Source organism: Nematocida parisii, assembly GCF_000250985.1.
Source record: "Nematocida parisii ERTm1 unplaced genomic scaffold supercont1.4, whole genome shotgun sequence".
NCBI lineage: Eukaryota > Fungi > Microsporidia > Nematocida > Nematocida parisii.
The window spans coordinates 68,735-85,141 of record NW_013524649.1 but is presented as its reverse complement, the minus strand read 5'-3'; the positions used below and the strand labels follow the sequence as shown (position 1 = coordinate 85,141).

The following is a 16,407-nucleotide window of genomic DNA, read 5'->3' as shown; positions in this document are numbered from 1 at the left end:
TTTGTGATATAACCCAAATATTATGTATTCTATAATATTTGCACTCTTAATTAAGATGTGCCGTGTTTAAGTGCATTACAATAAGTAGTAAAGTATATTTAATTTATAACCCGAATAATATAAAAATTGAATATTTTTAGACATGTAATAACTGAAATATTTAACTGTATAGAAGAGAACAGTTTACTTTTTTATGCTCTTTAATGGCTTAGTAGCCCTGTACACCAGTTTTTTAAAGGACGATTCATTCTCTTCCATGGGTATGATTGCTCCTTTGTACGCATACTTCTTCATGGCTGCTGTAATTAGCATATTTTCTACATTTGTGCTTAAAAACTTAACTGCTACTCGCTTTTTTATCTTAAATAGTAAAAATATTTCTAGAATTTCCTCTTCTGTATACTTTTCTTCATTAAACACAACAACAATACTTTTCTTAGAACAAAGCCTTAGGAGATTCCTTACGTTGTAAATCCACATTCTTCTGGTTGATGCGCAGGAGTATCCTGCCATGTCTATTGTAAAGTAAATTCCTGCATGCATTACGCTTGAAATAGATCCTTTTTTATACCCACGATCTGCTGTCATGTCCAGTTGAACAGAATGTATCTGCCACTGCGCACATCGTGACAGATTCTCATTTGAATCTATTAATAACTCGCAAAGATCAAACTTGGCTGCAGCTGCATATATACTTGATGGCTTTGTCTGTGGGCTTACACCATCTATTATTATTTTTGAGACCCCCTTAGTGCTCTTCTGTATCTCTACTCTGTCAAGTAGGTGCCTTCTGTACGCATTCAGTTCTACGCCAATTCTCTTAAAATAACAGTTTTCTGCGGGTCTGTTTGTATTTGTCATTTAATTATTTCGGGATACAAAATATTTATAATTCTTCTGTTTTTACAAATTATGTCAGCAACCTGCGCTCGGACACTTTATGTTTCGAGAGATTTACACAAAATAAAGAGCAAAGACAACTTAAAGGCAATTCTGACCAGAGGCACAGATGAGAGTAAAATTGAAGCGCTATGGCATATAGTAAAGGAGACTGCAATGGGAATAAACCATGAAAACCTTCTATTAACACTAACAATGGCTATCCCGAGTACAAAGAGTAAAAGACTAATTATGCTGTTCTATTTGTATATGGAGAGTATAAATATAGAAGACTCTGAGGGGAACATTCGGGATGAGATACTTATGATATGCAATATGATACGGGGGCATCTAGCACACCCCAATGAGCACATTAGAGCCCGCGCAATCAGAACCGTTAGCAAGTTTAGAAGTGCTGCGATATTTGATATCTTAAAGCTTCCATTTATAGAGAATCTAAGTTATTCAAATCCAATAGTAAGAGCATCAATGTACATAGCGCTGCGGGATCTTCTTAGCAGTAAAGAGCTATCTGGGATATTTTCAGATACCATTCCCATGCTGGTTGACCAGATTCTTAAAGAGAGAGACTCAATCTGCCTGGCAGAGGGGTATAAAACCATCGAGCAGGTAAACAAAGAAGATACAAAGCATATTTATGAGAAGTTGAAAGAAAGCGCGCATGAGGGCTTACAGGAGTGCTTTTTAGAAAGTGCAGAGAGAGAGGGCGACTTAGACCAGATTGTTGAAATATTCAAAAGAGCGTCTTCTCGTGGGATAGAGGTACATGCTGCTGTTGCTCTGGTGAAGAATGGAAATAGTGAGATGGTAAAGATGGGAGTGGATAAGTTATTGGATATGTCAAATGAGTACTTGGATGTGGAATCAAAGAGTAAAATCATTCGTGCGTGCAGAGGTGCGCTAAAAAGAGGGCAGTATACATTTGAGAATATGAGTATGAAAATAGTGCAGATGATTACTCCAGCCGTAGCTAAGATTAAGATGGAACTAGCCAAGGAGATATTCCAATTTACACTGGATGTTCTGGCAATTGCAGAGGCAAAGGACTTGTTCGCTTTTCTGTGCCAGGGCCTTACAGACACACCGGAGAAAGATTTGAGAGACTCGTCCTCAGCACAGGATAAGATATTTTTTATGCAGGCACTAAAAGAGCTGATGATGAAGTATAAAATATGCACACCTGAGCTAATAGAGAGGATTTCTGGACTGGTTTCTGTTGGAATTCCTGAACTGGCATTGGAGGCAGTGAACTTTATTGACTCGTTCATTACTCTTTTGCCAAAGAACATGGAGGAGACTTTGACACTCGTGATAGATAAACTGCCGGGCATTAAGTATGGAAAGATACTTAGAAGGGTGTTTACTCTTATTTCCGCCCATGCAGATGGTGAGAAAGCGCACGAGGCAGTACTTAAGCTGCTCTATGCTTTAGCATCAGATGACAAAGGGCTTCTTCCAGGGCTTAAAGACACAAAGAAACTAGACATTTCAAAAATATTCCCTGGTGTGCCCATTGCTATTTTCCTCCTGGACATGGCACAGCGTGCGCCAGACATGAAAGAGGAAAAAAGGAAGGAGTTCACTGCGGATATTATGACAGCTGCGCTTAAAACATATGCAGCGGGGCATAAAACCCAGAATATAGATGAGGCATCTCGTGTAGCACTCCTTCGCCTAGTAAGTCTGCTGGAGAATAATGAAAACACTCATATTCTTGATAAGTCTCGCCAAGTAACAGGGAGTAATGATGCAAAGGGCTTAGAGCAGAAAAATAATAGGCGGCTTGCTGGTGGGGTGCCGTGTAAGCAAAATTTATTTATTCGGCCTGTCTTTCCACTAATTGTTGAGCAAACATCGCCATGCGAACTAAGCACAGTGCAGAAATTTATTGAAAAAAGCACTCCGCTGTCACTCAGTAAGCTAAAAAACATTTTCCAACTCACATCAGCAATTGATCCATTGTACTGTGAGTGCAAGATAAATACCTCTCGCACGGAAATAACATTGGATATTCTTCTTGTAAACCAGACTGATATGCTCTTGGAGAGCGTTGAGTTTGACATTGTCTCTAGTCCAAATATTAAAATGGCAAGCATTATCCGGCTGGACAAGCTAAGGCCGCACATGGTGTGCACACTAGAAGCCACTTTAATTATGGAAGAGTCAGACACTGGGTATATTGGTGGAGTAATTACGGCCGGGAAAGTAGGAAGGGACAATTACTTTATACAAAATTTGCAGGAGATTAAGTTTAACTTGGCTGATATGCTGGAAAAAAAGAAAATAGATGGAGAGGAGTTCCGTGATAGATGGCCATCTCTTGTTTGGGAGAATCTGTATACAATTACGCTGAATACTTCAAAAATTACTCCGGGCCATGTGATCAAGACCGTTAGCAAAGCTATCAACGGCACAGTAGTTGAGACAAGGGCAAAGATAGGCGATACCATATCAGATAAAGATGAGATTGAGCGGCCAGATATACTTGTGAAGAACATGTACACAAGAACTGCACAGGGAACAGGCATTTACGTAAATGCTGCCATTACCACAGAAGGACAAGAATTGGCAGCCACATTCAGAATACGCGGCAGCAATGCACGGGTGGTCAAGTCACTTTGCCAGCTAATTTCAAGACATGTGAAGACCTTGGCAGAGTAAGCAGAGGGCGCAGAGACAGCTTGTTTGTGTTATATTAGGCAACTTCTATCCCGATGGAGGATCAGAGGGATTTGAATAAATTAACGTAAATATAATTTTTAAATTTTTTACGCCCTTGTAATGACAAGTACAGTCGCATCTTCAAAGCTGAAGCTGAAATTTAATGGACACACAGAAAGAGTGACAGATTTAAAAATACAAGAAGAGAACGGGAAGAAGATACTATACACCGCCTCTCGGGACAAGACCATAAAGGGATGGGAGTTTGTTGCAGATGCCACAGGCGAGCTTATGGCTAAGCTTTCCAAAGTGTTTACTGGGCACGGTGGATTTGTAAACTCAATCTCTCTGGCCAAGTCTGGAAAGTACTTGATCTCAGTGGGAGCAGACAGCACAATTAGATCATGGCCCATCACTATAGAAGAGACAAAGAAGCACGCAGAGCATGCAGAGAAGGCATACTGCGGACTTGCACACTCCACTGGAACCGAGGAATCCTCCCAGGAGTACATTTTCACTGGAGGAGTAAAGCCAGTTCTTAATGTATGGAATGCAAATCTTGAGCTTAAGAAGCAGCTTAAGAGAGAGGACAACGAGGTGGCATACATTACTGTTATAAAGGCCATACCAAAGAAGCCAGAAACAATCATCTGCGCATACTCTGATGGTGCTATTGTTATGTGGAACATAGAAACAGGAAAGATTGAAAGCTCTATGAAGGGACACTCCTGCATCATTGACTCACTCGTGGTCAGCCCAGATGGCTCTCTTTGCGCAACTGCTGGAAGAGACAAGACTGTCCTCCTCTGGGATCTGAAGGAGAATGGATCTAACAGATGCGAAATATCTACAGGAGATACTGTTAACTGCTTAGAGTTCGCACTTTCTGCATACTGGCTTGCAGCAGGCACTGAAACCTCCATTATGATATGGGACATTCTTGAGAGAGATGTGGTTGTTGAAATACCACATCCTGAAGACTGTAAAGGATCATGCACTGCCATTGGATGGATTGATGGATTCACTCTGGTTGCTGGATACTCTGATGGAACTGTTAGACAATACACTGTTGATGTTGAGCAGTAATTAAGTTAAAGGGCGCATGAATAAATGACATGCACAGGTTTATGTTTTTAGTTTATTTTTGCTGCATTCACATATCACTTTACTGACTTTTCGGCATATGCACAAGTTTAGAAGCAATACATCCTAGCACACAGCGATGTTCGGGTGCTTTTTGTACAGAAATTGGTTTGATTCTTTGCTGTTCTTCATAAGTTTTATAACGGCCAGAGTTAACCCGAAATTAGCTTATAAACTAATATATGCACTAATCAAGTGATGTGGTGCTTATATGGGTGAATTAAAAGTTGTAAATTATTTAAATTATTCTGTGCTTTGCAATAACAAAAGCATTTATAAGTACTAATTCATCATTCTCTGATAAATACACTTATTTATACACTCGTTTCTTTATACATGTATAGTTGGCTAAAAATATGCTTATAACTTGAATTGTTGCATTGTTCAGTTATTGAAATGATTTAATCTTCTCTGTGCTGATTATAGAATAGTTCTTGTATGTTTCTAGCTATACCCCACCAGATGTAATATACCCCAAATGGTTTATTTTACTTCTTAGTACAACTTGAAATATACTGGCTTATTTAAATTAATATTATGTAAGGCATAAATAATATTTTAATTTTAATAAATCACGCATAGTTCACACATATTAATAATATATTGTAGCCTATATAAATAAAATAATTTTAAGATAAGATATTAATTATGTTACAAATAGGAAAGAAGAGAGTAAATCAAGTCTTGGTACTGGCACTTGCTCAAATTATGTTTCTGTGCTGGGTTAAAAGTACGATTAACATGTCTTTATTAAAAGTTGAAGAAATAGAAAGTTCTATACAAGATTTAAATTATAAGATAAATCCCAGTGGACCTCTGAATATAATAATAGGTAAATTATATCGTGAAATTGGGTATATGCAAAATCTGTATAACTTTTCGCCATGGATATACAAAAACCATAAGTTAGAATATAAAAAGGATGGAATATTTACAGTTAAGCAATCTTTTAATATAAATTCTGTATTTTTAAGTAACGAGGGAGATCTAACAATATCAAAGAAATCAAATGAGTACAAAAGGAATGCTTATATGCTAGAACATGCCAAGCAGGTTGTGGGGATGTTTTTATACGCATATGAAAACACACCTATTATACCACAGCGGTGTGCATCTTATTCGGATTTTTTTATATTGTTTTTATTCCATAAATCTATCAAGCAATATCGCTTCTATATACTTAGTGCATTACTTCTTCTTTCTGAGGGTATTAATGTTCCTATTGAAATATCTATTGTGAAAAATCATAGGCAACAGTTTGCTGAAAGACTACTATTAAGAAAATACACAGGGCGTGAGGAGGCAGCATATTACATACACACCTCTCTGTGGTTAGAAAAAGATAATCATTCGGAAGAGAAGGTATATTATAATGGGGCAAAGGAGGTTATTCAGTTTTTCATAAAAAATAGAAATAATCCACTTCTTTCGGGCAGAAATGAGTTTGCAGAATTAGATGACTATAGCACATTCAGAACAGGGAAGTTTTTAAATGGCACAAAATTCCTTATACAGTCTTATATTGCAGAGTTTATTTCAAGTGCAGAGGAATATAGAGAATTCATAGAAACTACGTACGAGTTAATTAATAACCAGATGAAAAATACAGAAATGACCCAGGAAGACTATGAAGCTGTTAATGCTGTATTTAAACGTCTTTTTATTATTAAAAACGATCAAACTGAAAATTCAGTTTCTTATATAAACCCTATATGCAATATAACTGACTACATAAGAAAAGTTGATCTCTTTCCGCATATAAATTCTGTCAACCTAGCAGAGTACTCCAAATGTTCAGGGGTTTATACGCTTAATAATCTGCAGGTAAAAGACTCTTCTGTACTCAAGAGAAATCAGATGAATATGGCTATTTTAAATTTAGTTTTATTTTTGCTGTACAACACCGAGAATAGAGACTATTTAATTAGCTGCGACAACCCAAAAAGTTGTTATTGCAATAGTGAATTTATTAATTTTTTCAAAAAGCACGGGCCTATCCTAAATGTTAAAGACCCACAGATGCGCAAAGAGTGGGAAAGAATTCTCTACACACAAACCAGCATTAATATTAGTTATTATGAGAATAGAAATATTTCAAGCGGGCTAATGAATATTCTGCATGTTTTAATAGTGATTATGCAGCCAGATATAGTTAAAAAAAATAGGCTAGCTGGTGATTTGAACCTAAATATGAAGAAAGCATACACAAGTTCAGAAGATCCAGAGATACAACATGAGAATATAAAATCTGTTATACTAGATTTACTTTTTAAACTCACAAATATGTCCAATATATCCATAACCCGAATTAACCTGGAGCATCTTGTTTTTCGCCCACCATACAATAAGTTTGAGCTTATTGGAACTATTAGCCTACTTTTCAATTTCAATATGGCCGTCTGTGCTGTGGAATTAAATATAACTTTAGATACGTTTACTGTTTCCTCTAGACCAGATAGATACTACAAGGGTAAAATAACCCAAATAATCAACTCCGGCCAGAATTACTCTATTAATTTACAAACCCATACGGGCAATCTTGTTTATGAATATATATGCAGCTTGGAAAATAAGTACTTCAAAATGGACTATAACTATGACGACACATATTTATTACATGTTGAATCAAATATACGAAAAGGAACTTTTAACCTTTACGAGCTTCTTGTAGATATGAAGTTCTCGTCATCTGTATATAGAGGGCTGTTTGTGTTTTCTTTTTTATTAAACACCTCTCCAGAGACTCTTTCCAACTCGCATGAATTAGTGCGGTTTACTTCCAATATTATAAAATACAACTTTATTGCTAGAGGGGACAAAAGGTCAATGAAACATATTTTAAATGGATTTTTAGTCAACAAAAATTATGCGCAGTACTATGGGTCTTTTATCATAGGGCCTATAGAATTCTTATGGCCAGAAGATGAAATAACTTATGTTTTAATTAAGTCACTAATTTCCAATATACTTCGTATGGGGTCTATTCAGCATCTCAGTGCATCACTATCTTCTATGTTACAGCTAAGCCTATGTGTAGAACACGTCTACAGTAATTTGGAAAATTCCTATACCGCAAATTATGTATTGCAATTAATCATCAATGCACACATAGAATCACATAGTCGTTATATGCAATCGTTTTTAAGCAGTGTTGATAGCAAAATCTTGGGATATAATAGCAGCTATATAGCACTTGTCCTTCTTTGCTATTCATGCATCTCGCCAACTTGCCCAAAATCCATTATCATAGACTTTTATAACAGCATAAATTCCAAACATCTTATTAATGTTACAAAAACCAGTATACAGCGTATTTTTAATGCCCCTGACATAGGAATAATTGCTTCTCGATTAAAAGGTCTAAAAAATGAAATTAGCCCAAAGATAAAAATGACACTCTTTAGTAAAAATCATGCTATTAAAAAATATATAAAGTATCAAATGGTTATACACATCGTTCAGCCAAATACCACTATGTAACATGTGTTTATTTGGTTGAACTATACTCTAAATAAATAAAAATAGGCTTTTAAAGAATGTATACAGAATATTTATAACTGAAATTTCGGGTTGTGTAATTATTTCAGACTATTTGCAATGTTTTTCCTTTATTTTCTTCTTCTGTGTTTGTATATATCCAGACGTTGTCTCTTTGTGTTTTGAATTGATTTGTAGTAATTTTGTGCTATTACTTATTGCTCTATTTTTATTTATTACTGTGGCAGAATATAAACATGAACTTTCTTTTTTATACAAATTCAATGTGTACACATTTTATTCAAGAACAAGAGCTCTAAAGGATTTTTAATAAAAAGCCGGAAATGAAAATGTACACAAGAATTTCAGGCTATACTACAAAAACGCCTTAATTATAATATAAGCACAGAAGATTGAAATGCTTTAATATCCTAAATGCTATAAAATAACAAAATGTTTAAGATATGTTCAGGCTTAGTTCAAACCACACTTAAATATTATTTAATATGGGATGTGGTTTTGTCTGTGCTATATATATGATATATACAGATCGGTACTTAAAAATTGTAATTATACAGCAATGACTTACTGTGATGGTATTAAATATCAACTAAATTTATGTATAATTGGAAAGGTAAACATAAATTTATATTTTATTCAATTTACTTGGTATACTCTTATTTTTGTGCAATTTATTATTTGACTAACTCAGTAAATAAAAGATGATTTACAGTATAAATAGACTAATTTAGTAGAATTTAGTATATATCTTTATATGTAGTATATTATATTTAGAATATATGTAATTAGGCCAATTTCGGGGTATATTGAATATTTAATTGTCTTTCTTTTTTTCTTTATGTTGACTCTCTCTCTTAAGTGCATAGGAGGTGCTGTGCTATTTGTTGCAGCAGGAAATACTTTCTTTGCTCTCTTTATGGAAATATGTGCGTATTTTATTAGAAGGCTGCGTAACAGGTCACTTCTTAAAGAGCTATCTGGAAAGTGGGCAATTATTACTGGGTGCACAGATGGGATAGGTCTGGGAATAGCCCGAGAAATGGCAAATAATGGAATAAACCTAATTCTAATCAGTCGGACACAGGAAAAATTAGACAAAGTGGAAGAGGAGCTTTCTAAAAAGGTAAAAACCAAAACAGTGCAGATAGACTTTGAGAACGAAATAGACTTTGCAGCATCTCTTGCAGAGGTTAAGGAGTACAGCCCGCACATACTTGTAAATAATGTTGGGGTGGCCGAGTCTGGACCCACTGCATTCATGGAGCACACCTTTAAAAGCATAGACCGGATAATTAAAGTAAACATTACAAATACAGTAAGGCTAACACAGGAGTATATTTCATGGGATAAGTCACCCAAGGATAAAAAATACATTCTAACAACAGGCTCTATGCTGGGATCTATCCCCAGCCCATTCCAGCAGATATATGCAGGAACAAAGGCATTCCTGCAAGTATGGTCTGAGTCAATTTCAACAGAACTTCCTGGATATCATGCAGAAGTATTTATGACTGGGTTAGTGTGCTCCAAGTTATCCGGAGCAAAGAAACCAAATTTATTTGTGCCATCTGCTGATCTGTATGGAAAGTGCTGTGTTCATGCATTTGGTACATGTGCTATAACGTATCCATATTTCCCACATGCTCTTCTGAATCTTTTTGCATGTGCCTTTCCCAGAGGAGTTATTGGCATGGCAATGGCTAGGTTTGGAGTGCACATTCGAAAGATCAAACAAAAATCAGGAAAGAAAAAATAACTGAAATTAAATCAGATAAAATAAAAACCAACCGCATGAAAATGCTTTAAAATTACACTTTATATTATAGAATACATCACAGGCAGGGCCAAATACAATAAAATATATGTGTGATTTACTACTACATTTATAAATATCTTATTATGCATTTTATTAATAAAAAGACCACATATAAAGAGATATAACCCGAAATAAAAAATTAATAAGAGGCCATATATAACCCAAAACAGCCAGATAAAAGTACATTAAAACAATCCTAAATTGACCAGAAACAAAACAAGTTCTATTTCGGGTTATTTAAAATGAGTTAAATTTGAAGTATACACCATGGCATGATACTATAGAGTGTAAATAACAAGCCATTTACATAATTATTTCTAAATAGAGTAGATACATTTAATTATAGTAATACTAATATAATCTGAACATTTATAATTTATAGCAGAAATGGCAGCTTATTAATAATAATCCAAGGCAGTTTGAAAATTTGTACAGTATTATAGTAGCATCACTGATTTCAAAAAGCATGGAGCAAGAGTGTATATAACCCGGAATTAAATTTGTTATAAGATACAATACAGGTGCAATGATTTTTATGATTATAAGGGAAATGGAAATATTTTTGTTTTTAATAGTAGAGAATTGACAGTTCTTGGTGGAAAGTATTAATTTTCTTTCTCTTTTAAAATTAAAATGTCAAAGTTCTTTGCTGGACTGGAGGATGCTCCGCAAAAGAAAGTAAATTCCGCAATTGCTGCACAACTTAATTTCTCAGACGACAGTGAAGAGGACAAGCCAACTATTTCTAACAAAGAAAAGAAAGATGAAGAAGTGGACAAATTATGCAAAGAAACCACTTTTAAAAAGCCAAAGGATGTAGACCAGTTTTTTAAGAAACTGACCAAGTATTCAGCACACTTTACAAAGAAAGGTCTTCCGTCGGTTTTAGTAGACTTTATTGCAGAGGCAGAGAAGAACAAGTCCACACCAGCAATTTTCAAACAAAAAAAGACGAAGTTTTTAGAGAAGTATAACGAAGTAGAGGTGATTCTTAATGTGGTGGAAGAAAAAAAGCACAAGAAAAGCTATATTGAGGAGATAGGAAAAACGTATCTAATTGAGAATCTACAAAAAAGAAAGGAGGCTCTTAAAGAGATGGAAAGCATATCCACACTGTCTGATGTTGAAATGCACCGAATTAATCTATATTTATTGAGTTGCATAATAGAAGAAAGCGTAGAGGAAAACTACGTAGAGATTATAGACAGGCTCAAAAAAGAAAAGAACTTTGTGAGTGCTGAAGAAGAGCAGAGCCTATTAAGAACAAGAATAGGAAAGTACATGCGGAATCTGTTAAAGTATGTGCAAGAATTAGATGCAGATAAAATCAACTGGGAAAATGTATATTACGATCTAATGGAAGTAGCAGAAGGGCTATCTGATGTAACAGATGTTCCTAGGGAAAGCGTTCTTGAGATTGATTATTTCCTAAGAAGTACAGTTGATGATGTATCTAGGCCATACCTTACCAAGGAGTTTATTGACAGGCCGATAGACAGCCATAACTATGAAAAATTCAAAGTGGTAGAGAAGCTAAGAGATCTGCCTATTTTAGAGGCTGTGACGCTATACAAACAGCTGACAGAAAAAGAAAATAGCACAAATGCGTACTTGCCTAAGTGTGCAGAGGAGCTAGGGCACAGAGCATTTATAGAAAGAGACTTTACCAATGCAATGGACCTTTTAGAGTATTCATATTACAACAAGACCCTCTGGTGCTCAGCGAAAACAGAAACCGTGCTTAGAGTGCTTTGCTTGTGTTTTGAGCAGAAGATGAAAGAAAGAGAGTTTTTCTCTGTGTTTAAGAAGAGCCTGCTTCAGATTGGAGATAATCTTCTCCTACTTAAATCGCAAAGTATTAAAATGGAAATAGCAAGAGCATTTGTTTTCTTGCGACTGGGGAGCTATTTAGAATCACACGCAATTATTACAGAAATACTCCCAGGATTTAACTGTGAGACTCTTCTGAGAACCCGTGCAATAGAGCTACTACTAACCCCACAATAAATAAAGAGCCATGATTAAGCAGTATGCAAGAATATAACATTTAGCATCCCAAATTTAACACTCGGAGGTATAAACTCTGTATTTAAACTAAACTGAAATATAACCCAAAATGTCTGTAATAGACATATTTGAATTTTCTAAGCAGCTGCCAATATTTTCTAAGTAACCCGAAAAATTGTGTGTACTTTTATTTCCATGTTTACATATTTTCAGCTACTTCTATGCCCAATCTATTTTTATTCGGGCTATATAATACACAAAAACTCTTCTCTCTAATTTTGGTTATAATGATTACTTTAAATACAATGTGTAAATTATTTTTGCTAATGTTTACTTTTATTGCAATTGGTCTTCTTATTCCTCTGGGCGTGGCCTTATACATTAGAAGAAGCAGAAAGGAGATAGACATAGATATGCTATCGTACAACAACAAGTACTTAAAAGAATATTTAGACATGCCAGCAGATGCCGAACAGCTCGAGCAGTATAAAGTTCTAGCAAAAGCAAGTATTTATCTTGTAGAGAAAGAGGAGGAGATTGAAGAAGAGTCTAAAATCATCCATTCTCTGTTTTACTCTCGAATGATTAGCAGCACAATGTGGGATCACTTAAAAAAGATTAAAGACGAGCTAAGCATAGACAAAATCACAATAGAAGCCGAACTAGGCCGGTTTGCAAAGTTAGACAAATCTAAAATAGACAGCGCAGGAATAGAAAAATATAAAAAGTCGGTTATAGATGCTCCCTGTAAGGAAAGGCTATCAGGATATGTTTCTGAGTCTGACAGGGATAGACTGTATTTAAATTTGACAAAAAAGGCTTCTCTTTAAATAAAGCCAAGATATATTCTATTAAACTATTAGAGGTGTATATAAACTAATTAACATAGATTATTTGTGTGTATAACCCGAATTTAGCATTTTTATAGTTGTATGTTAGGTTATTTGGTGTAATGCAGTGTATTGGGCAGTCTTAGCCATGTAATGAGGTTCTATAAATATTTTCTGTTTTCTATTTTTACATGGCAATTCTTAATATGAAGATACTCTCATTTAAAACGTATGAAAAGGTGGAAAGCATTCCTTTCTCGCCATTTACATGTATTGTAGGGCCTAATGGTGCTGGAAAGAGCAATTTAATAGATGCTCTATTGTTTGTATTTGGTGCAAGCCCGCAGGAAATTAGAGGAAGTATTCCTGCTAGGGACTGCATGCCTCCCACAAGAGTTGAGCTGGCGTTTCGTGATAAAAATGGTGTTATTATAAATTTAAAGAGGGAAATGGCGAATGATTCATCTTCATTCTACATAGACGGTGTGAAGGTGTCTTTTATAGAATATTCTTCTTATTTAGAGAGCCAGAACATATCGACAGTTCACAGAAACTTTCTTATCTCGCAGAATGAAGCACTCATAAAATCGCCAAAGGAGCTTTCAAAATTCATAGAAAAGATATCTGGGTCTTATGCGCACAAAGAGGAATATAAGCTTTTGAAAGAGCAGAAGGAGCAGTTTGCAAAAGAGTATCAGGAGTTAATGGAGAGAAAAAGGGCAGCTGAAGTATCCACAAAGGCGTACGAAGAAGTATCTGAGATGCACGCACGGCACAGATTGCTTATGGCAAGAAAAAGAGTTCTAGCAAGTTCGAAGATAAAGAAAAAGAAGGCACAAATACGCGAAACCCGGCAGGGGCTTGTTGGCCGGCTGTTATCTATAGAAGAAAAGGGAAACAGTACTGAATTAAGGGAACTACATAAGGAAATGGCACATATACAGACACAGCTTATTAAGTGTCGGGCTATAAAAAGCAGCATGCAGCACAGAATAGACTTAAAAGGTGAGGAAGAGGCCGAAATAGTTAAAAGCAATGAAGTACGGGCCCAGGGGATAGTTAAAATAAAGGAGCAAATAGCAGAAGCAGCGGCCCAGATAGAAGATTGTTTATGGCACCTTAAAAACACGGAAGATATAGCATCTGCACACCCAGGATGGAATGAGAAGTATCAAAGAGAAGCGCTCATCCAAACACTTTCTCAGATACAGCGCGTGGAAGACTCAAAAAGCATCTTGCAAATGAAGATACATGTGAATGAGATTAAAAGAGAACTGAAAGAATTAATTCAGAAGGAGAAGGAGCAGAAAGACATGGACCGTCAAGAAGTTATGAGTAATCGTTTAGCCCATCTGAACCAGGCACTTTTGGAGACGTTGAAAGAACTATCCTGCAGAATGTCTCGTAGTAAGGATGTAGAGTATAACTCAAGACTGGGATATCTTATTGGACGAATCAAAGAGAGTATTCCACAGGTGGTGGGCAGGGTCTGTGATTTGGTGGCGTGTACTGAGGAAAGGTATCAAACTGCAATTAATGCTCTAATACACTCAAAAAGAAACATAATTATCATAGAGCAGGAAAAGCATGCACAGCCAATTCTTAATGGACTGGCGCAGTCTGGGGCTGGGAGAGTGACTATTTTGCCATTAAATAGGCTTAATTCATATGGGGGCGCAGGCCGGCCTGATAAAGAAAACATTTCAAACCAACAGACTAGGCTGGATTCACTTCCCGCTGGATACATTCGGTGCCAAGATGTAATTAAAATAACAAAAGACATAAAATATGAGGAAAATGTGCTAATTGATTATATATGCGGAAGGGCATTAATATATTTAGGAGAGGGGTCACCAACTTATGCTGCTGAGAAGGTAATTACTCTGGACGGAATAATTATTTCGCAGGATGGATCAGTTAGAAAGATTGCATCGCGTGGGGATGAAAGCGCAATAAAGGAGCTTGAAGAGAAAAGAGATGCACTTCTGACGGACATTAAGGCAGAGAGCGGAGCACAGAAGTCCGCACAGGCAGAAAAGAGAATTTATGTAAAAAGCGAGCAGGTCATAGAGCTTGAAAAGCGGTGTGAGGAAGCAGAAAGATACTTAAAAGAGACAGAAGCAGAGATAAAAGGCCAAATAGATGAAATAGTAGCCAAATCACAAATACCCTACAAAATAATACAGCATGCCAAGGAGGAGGGTGTAATTGATTCTTCCTCAGCAAATAAGAAAACAGCTCAAATAAAAAAGAAGGAGGAGTCCTGGAGAAATCGACTAAATGACTTGAGGCAGGCACTGAATAAATTGGAGAAGGTGCCTGTTCGTGTGGCAGAAGAAATGGATGAAAGCACAGAAGCTCTTAATAAAGAAATATTAGAGCTGGAGGCCAAGTTATTAGAGGTATCTAAAAGAATAGAGCCATCCTCAGAGATTGAGTTGAAAATGATCAAAGAGCAAATAGTTGTGCTTGATGATGAGATTGAAGAGATAGAACAGTATATGGCAGAAGAAGGCATAACCGAAGAGGCTATTCAGGAGGCGCCAAGCAGCATGGAAGAAGAAGACTTGGAGAAGCTTGAAAGAGAAATTACAAGCGTGTCGTCCTTTTTGTCAAAAAAAGGAGTTGTGGCAGAAACCCATCAGATATATGCACAGCTGGAAAAAGAGACAGAAGAAAAAAAGAATGTGCTGGCAGAGGTAACGAGGCAGTTCCAAAAAGTGCGGAAGGAAAGGGCTGCGCTTTTCCTTAACGTATTTGACAAAATAAACACTCTAATAAACCAGCACTATGCACGGCTCACAGAAAACCCATCTGGCCATGTGCGGGCACATTTGGGGCTAGAGAATTCTTTAGAGCCATACTTAGCAGGTGTGCAGATATTTGTCATGCCTACTGGAAAAACATTTAGAGAAGCTAAATACTTATCAGGCGGAGAGAAAACAATGGTTGCGCTGGCATTGCTGCTTTCTATTAATTCAATATATCCATCTCTTTTTTATGTATTCGACGAGCTGGATGCTGCACTAGACAAAGATAAAATAACGTGCCTTAGAGAGTCGCTGCAGGAAATAAATGCACAGTTTGTGGCAGTTACTCATCGAATTGAGCTATTTGAAACAGCAGATACTCTCATTGGAGTAGCAAGGCCCCCGCAAGGGCACTCTCAAGTATTTTCTCTAAAACTATAATTCATTTGAAATATTTATACATGCGAACTATTCTACTCTTAAACTGTATCTAGGCATGTTTTATGCCAGCATTGCCTTCTATAGTGCTTTATAACCCATAGCGTAGAAGTTTTTTTGGACAATACGTGGTATTTTATTCTATTTAGTAAGGAGTTGCATATACTTTAAATTACTTTAAAAATTTCTTCTGATAAACAACTACCATTAATTTGTGCGTGTTTTTATAGGAGAAGGCGCATACAGTGCTTATTGTCCTTATGAATAAGTAAATTACATTCTATATAAGTTATTCATTTTTGACTTGTTGTTCTAATCTATGGGTATATCCCGAAATTTTTAAATGTGCGCATATACTTCATAG

At 36.1% G+C, this 16,407-nt stretch overlaps 8 protein-coding genes across 8 annotated transcripts; 7 read left to right on the top strand and 1 right to left on the bottom strand.

The window, feature by feature from the left end:
* Positions 1-6: 6 nt before the first annotated feature.
* Positions 7-861, bottom strand: NEPG_01614 (uncharacterized protein; the record flags this gene model as incomplete). The annotated part of the gene is made up of 1 exon (XM_013203988.1): positions 7-861. One exon carries the CDS (start codon positions 859-861, stop codon positions 184-186), a length of 678 nt encoding a protein of 225 aa, XP_013059442.1. The 3' UTR covers positions 7-183.
* A 51-nt stretch (positions 862-912) lies between these two features.
* On the top strand, positions 913-3,629 carry NEPG_01613 (uncharacterized protein; the record flags this gene model as incomplete). Its single annotated transcript, XM_013203987.1, has 1 exon — positions 913-3,629. One exon carries the CDS (start codon positions 913-915, stop codon positions 3,559-3,561), a length of 2,649 nt encoding a protein of 882 aa, XP_013059441.1. The 3' UTR covers positions 3,562-3,629.
* A 52-nt stretch (positions 3,630-3,681) lies between these two features.
* On the top strand, positions 3,682-4,682 carry NEPG_01612 (uncharacterized protein; the record flags this gene model as incomplete). Its single annotated transcript, XM_013203986.1, has 1 exon — positions 3,682-4,682. The coding sequence occupies one exon, from the start codon at positions 3,682-3,684 to the stop codon at positions 4,645-4,647; it is 966 nt and encodes a 321-aa protein (XP_013059440.1). The 3' UTR covers positions 4,648-4,682.
* Positions 4,683-5,352: 670 nt separating this feature from the next.
* On the top strand, positions 5,353-8,184 carry NEPG_01611 (uncharacterized protein; the record flags this gene model as incomplete). Its single annotated transcript, XM_013203985.1, has 1 exon — positions 5,353-8,184. The coding sequence occupies one exon, from the start codon at positions 5,353-5,355 to the stop codon at positions 8,182-8,184; it is 2,832 nt and encodes a 943-aa protein (XP_013059439.1).
* Positions 8,185-9,040: 856 nt separating this feature from the next.
* On the top strand, positions 9,041-9,996 carry NEPG_01610 (uncharacterized protein; the record flags this gene model as incomplete). The annotated part of the gene is made up of 1 exon (XM_013203984.1): positions 9,041-9,996. One exon carries the CDS (start codon positions 9,041-9,043, stop codon positions 9,956-9,958), a length of 918 nt encoding a protein of 305 aa, XP_013059438.1. The 3' UTR covers positions 9,959-9,996.
* A 655-nt stretch (positions 9,997-10,651) lies between these two features.
* On the top strand, positions 10,652-12,046 carry NEPG_01609 (uncharacterized protein; the record flags this gene model as incomplete). Its single annotated transcript, XM_013203983.1, has 1 exon — positions 10,652-12,046. The coding sequence occupies one exon, from the start codon at positions 10,652-10,654 to the stop codon at positions 12,023-12,025; it is 1,374 nt and encodes a 457-aa protein (XP_013059437.1). The 3' UTR covers positions 12,026-12,046.
* Positions 12,047-12,246: 200 nt separating this feature from the next.
* NEPG_01608 (uncharacterized protein) lies at positions 12,247-12,867 on the top strand (the record flags this gene model as incomplete). The annotated part of the gene is made up of 1 exon (XM_013203982.1): positions 12,247-12,867. One exon carries the CDS (start codon positions 12,247-12,249, stop codon positions 12,853-12,855), a length of 609 nt encoding a protein of 202 aa, XP_013059436.1. The 3' UTR covers positions 12,856-12,867.
* Positions 12,868-13,046: 179 nt separating this feature from the next.
* Positions 13,047-16,284, top strand: NEPG_01607 (uncharacterized protein; the record flags this gene model as incomplete). The annotated part of the gene is made up of 1 exon (XM_013203981.1): positions 13,047-16,284. The coding sequence occupies one exon, from the start codon at positions 13,047-13,049 to the stop codon at positions 16,044-16,046; it is 3,000 nt and encodes a 999-aa protein (XP_013059435.1). The 3' UTR covers positions 16,047-16,284.
* Positions 16,285-16,407: the final 123 nt, after the last annotated feature.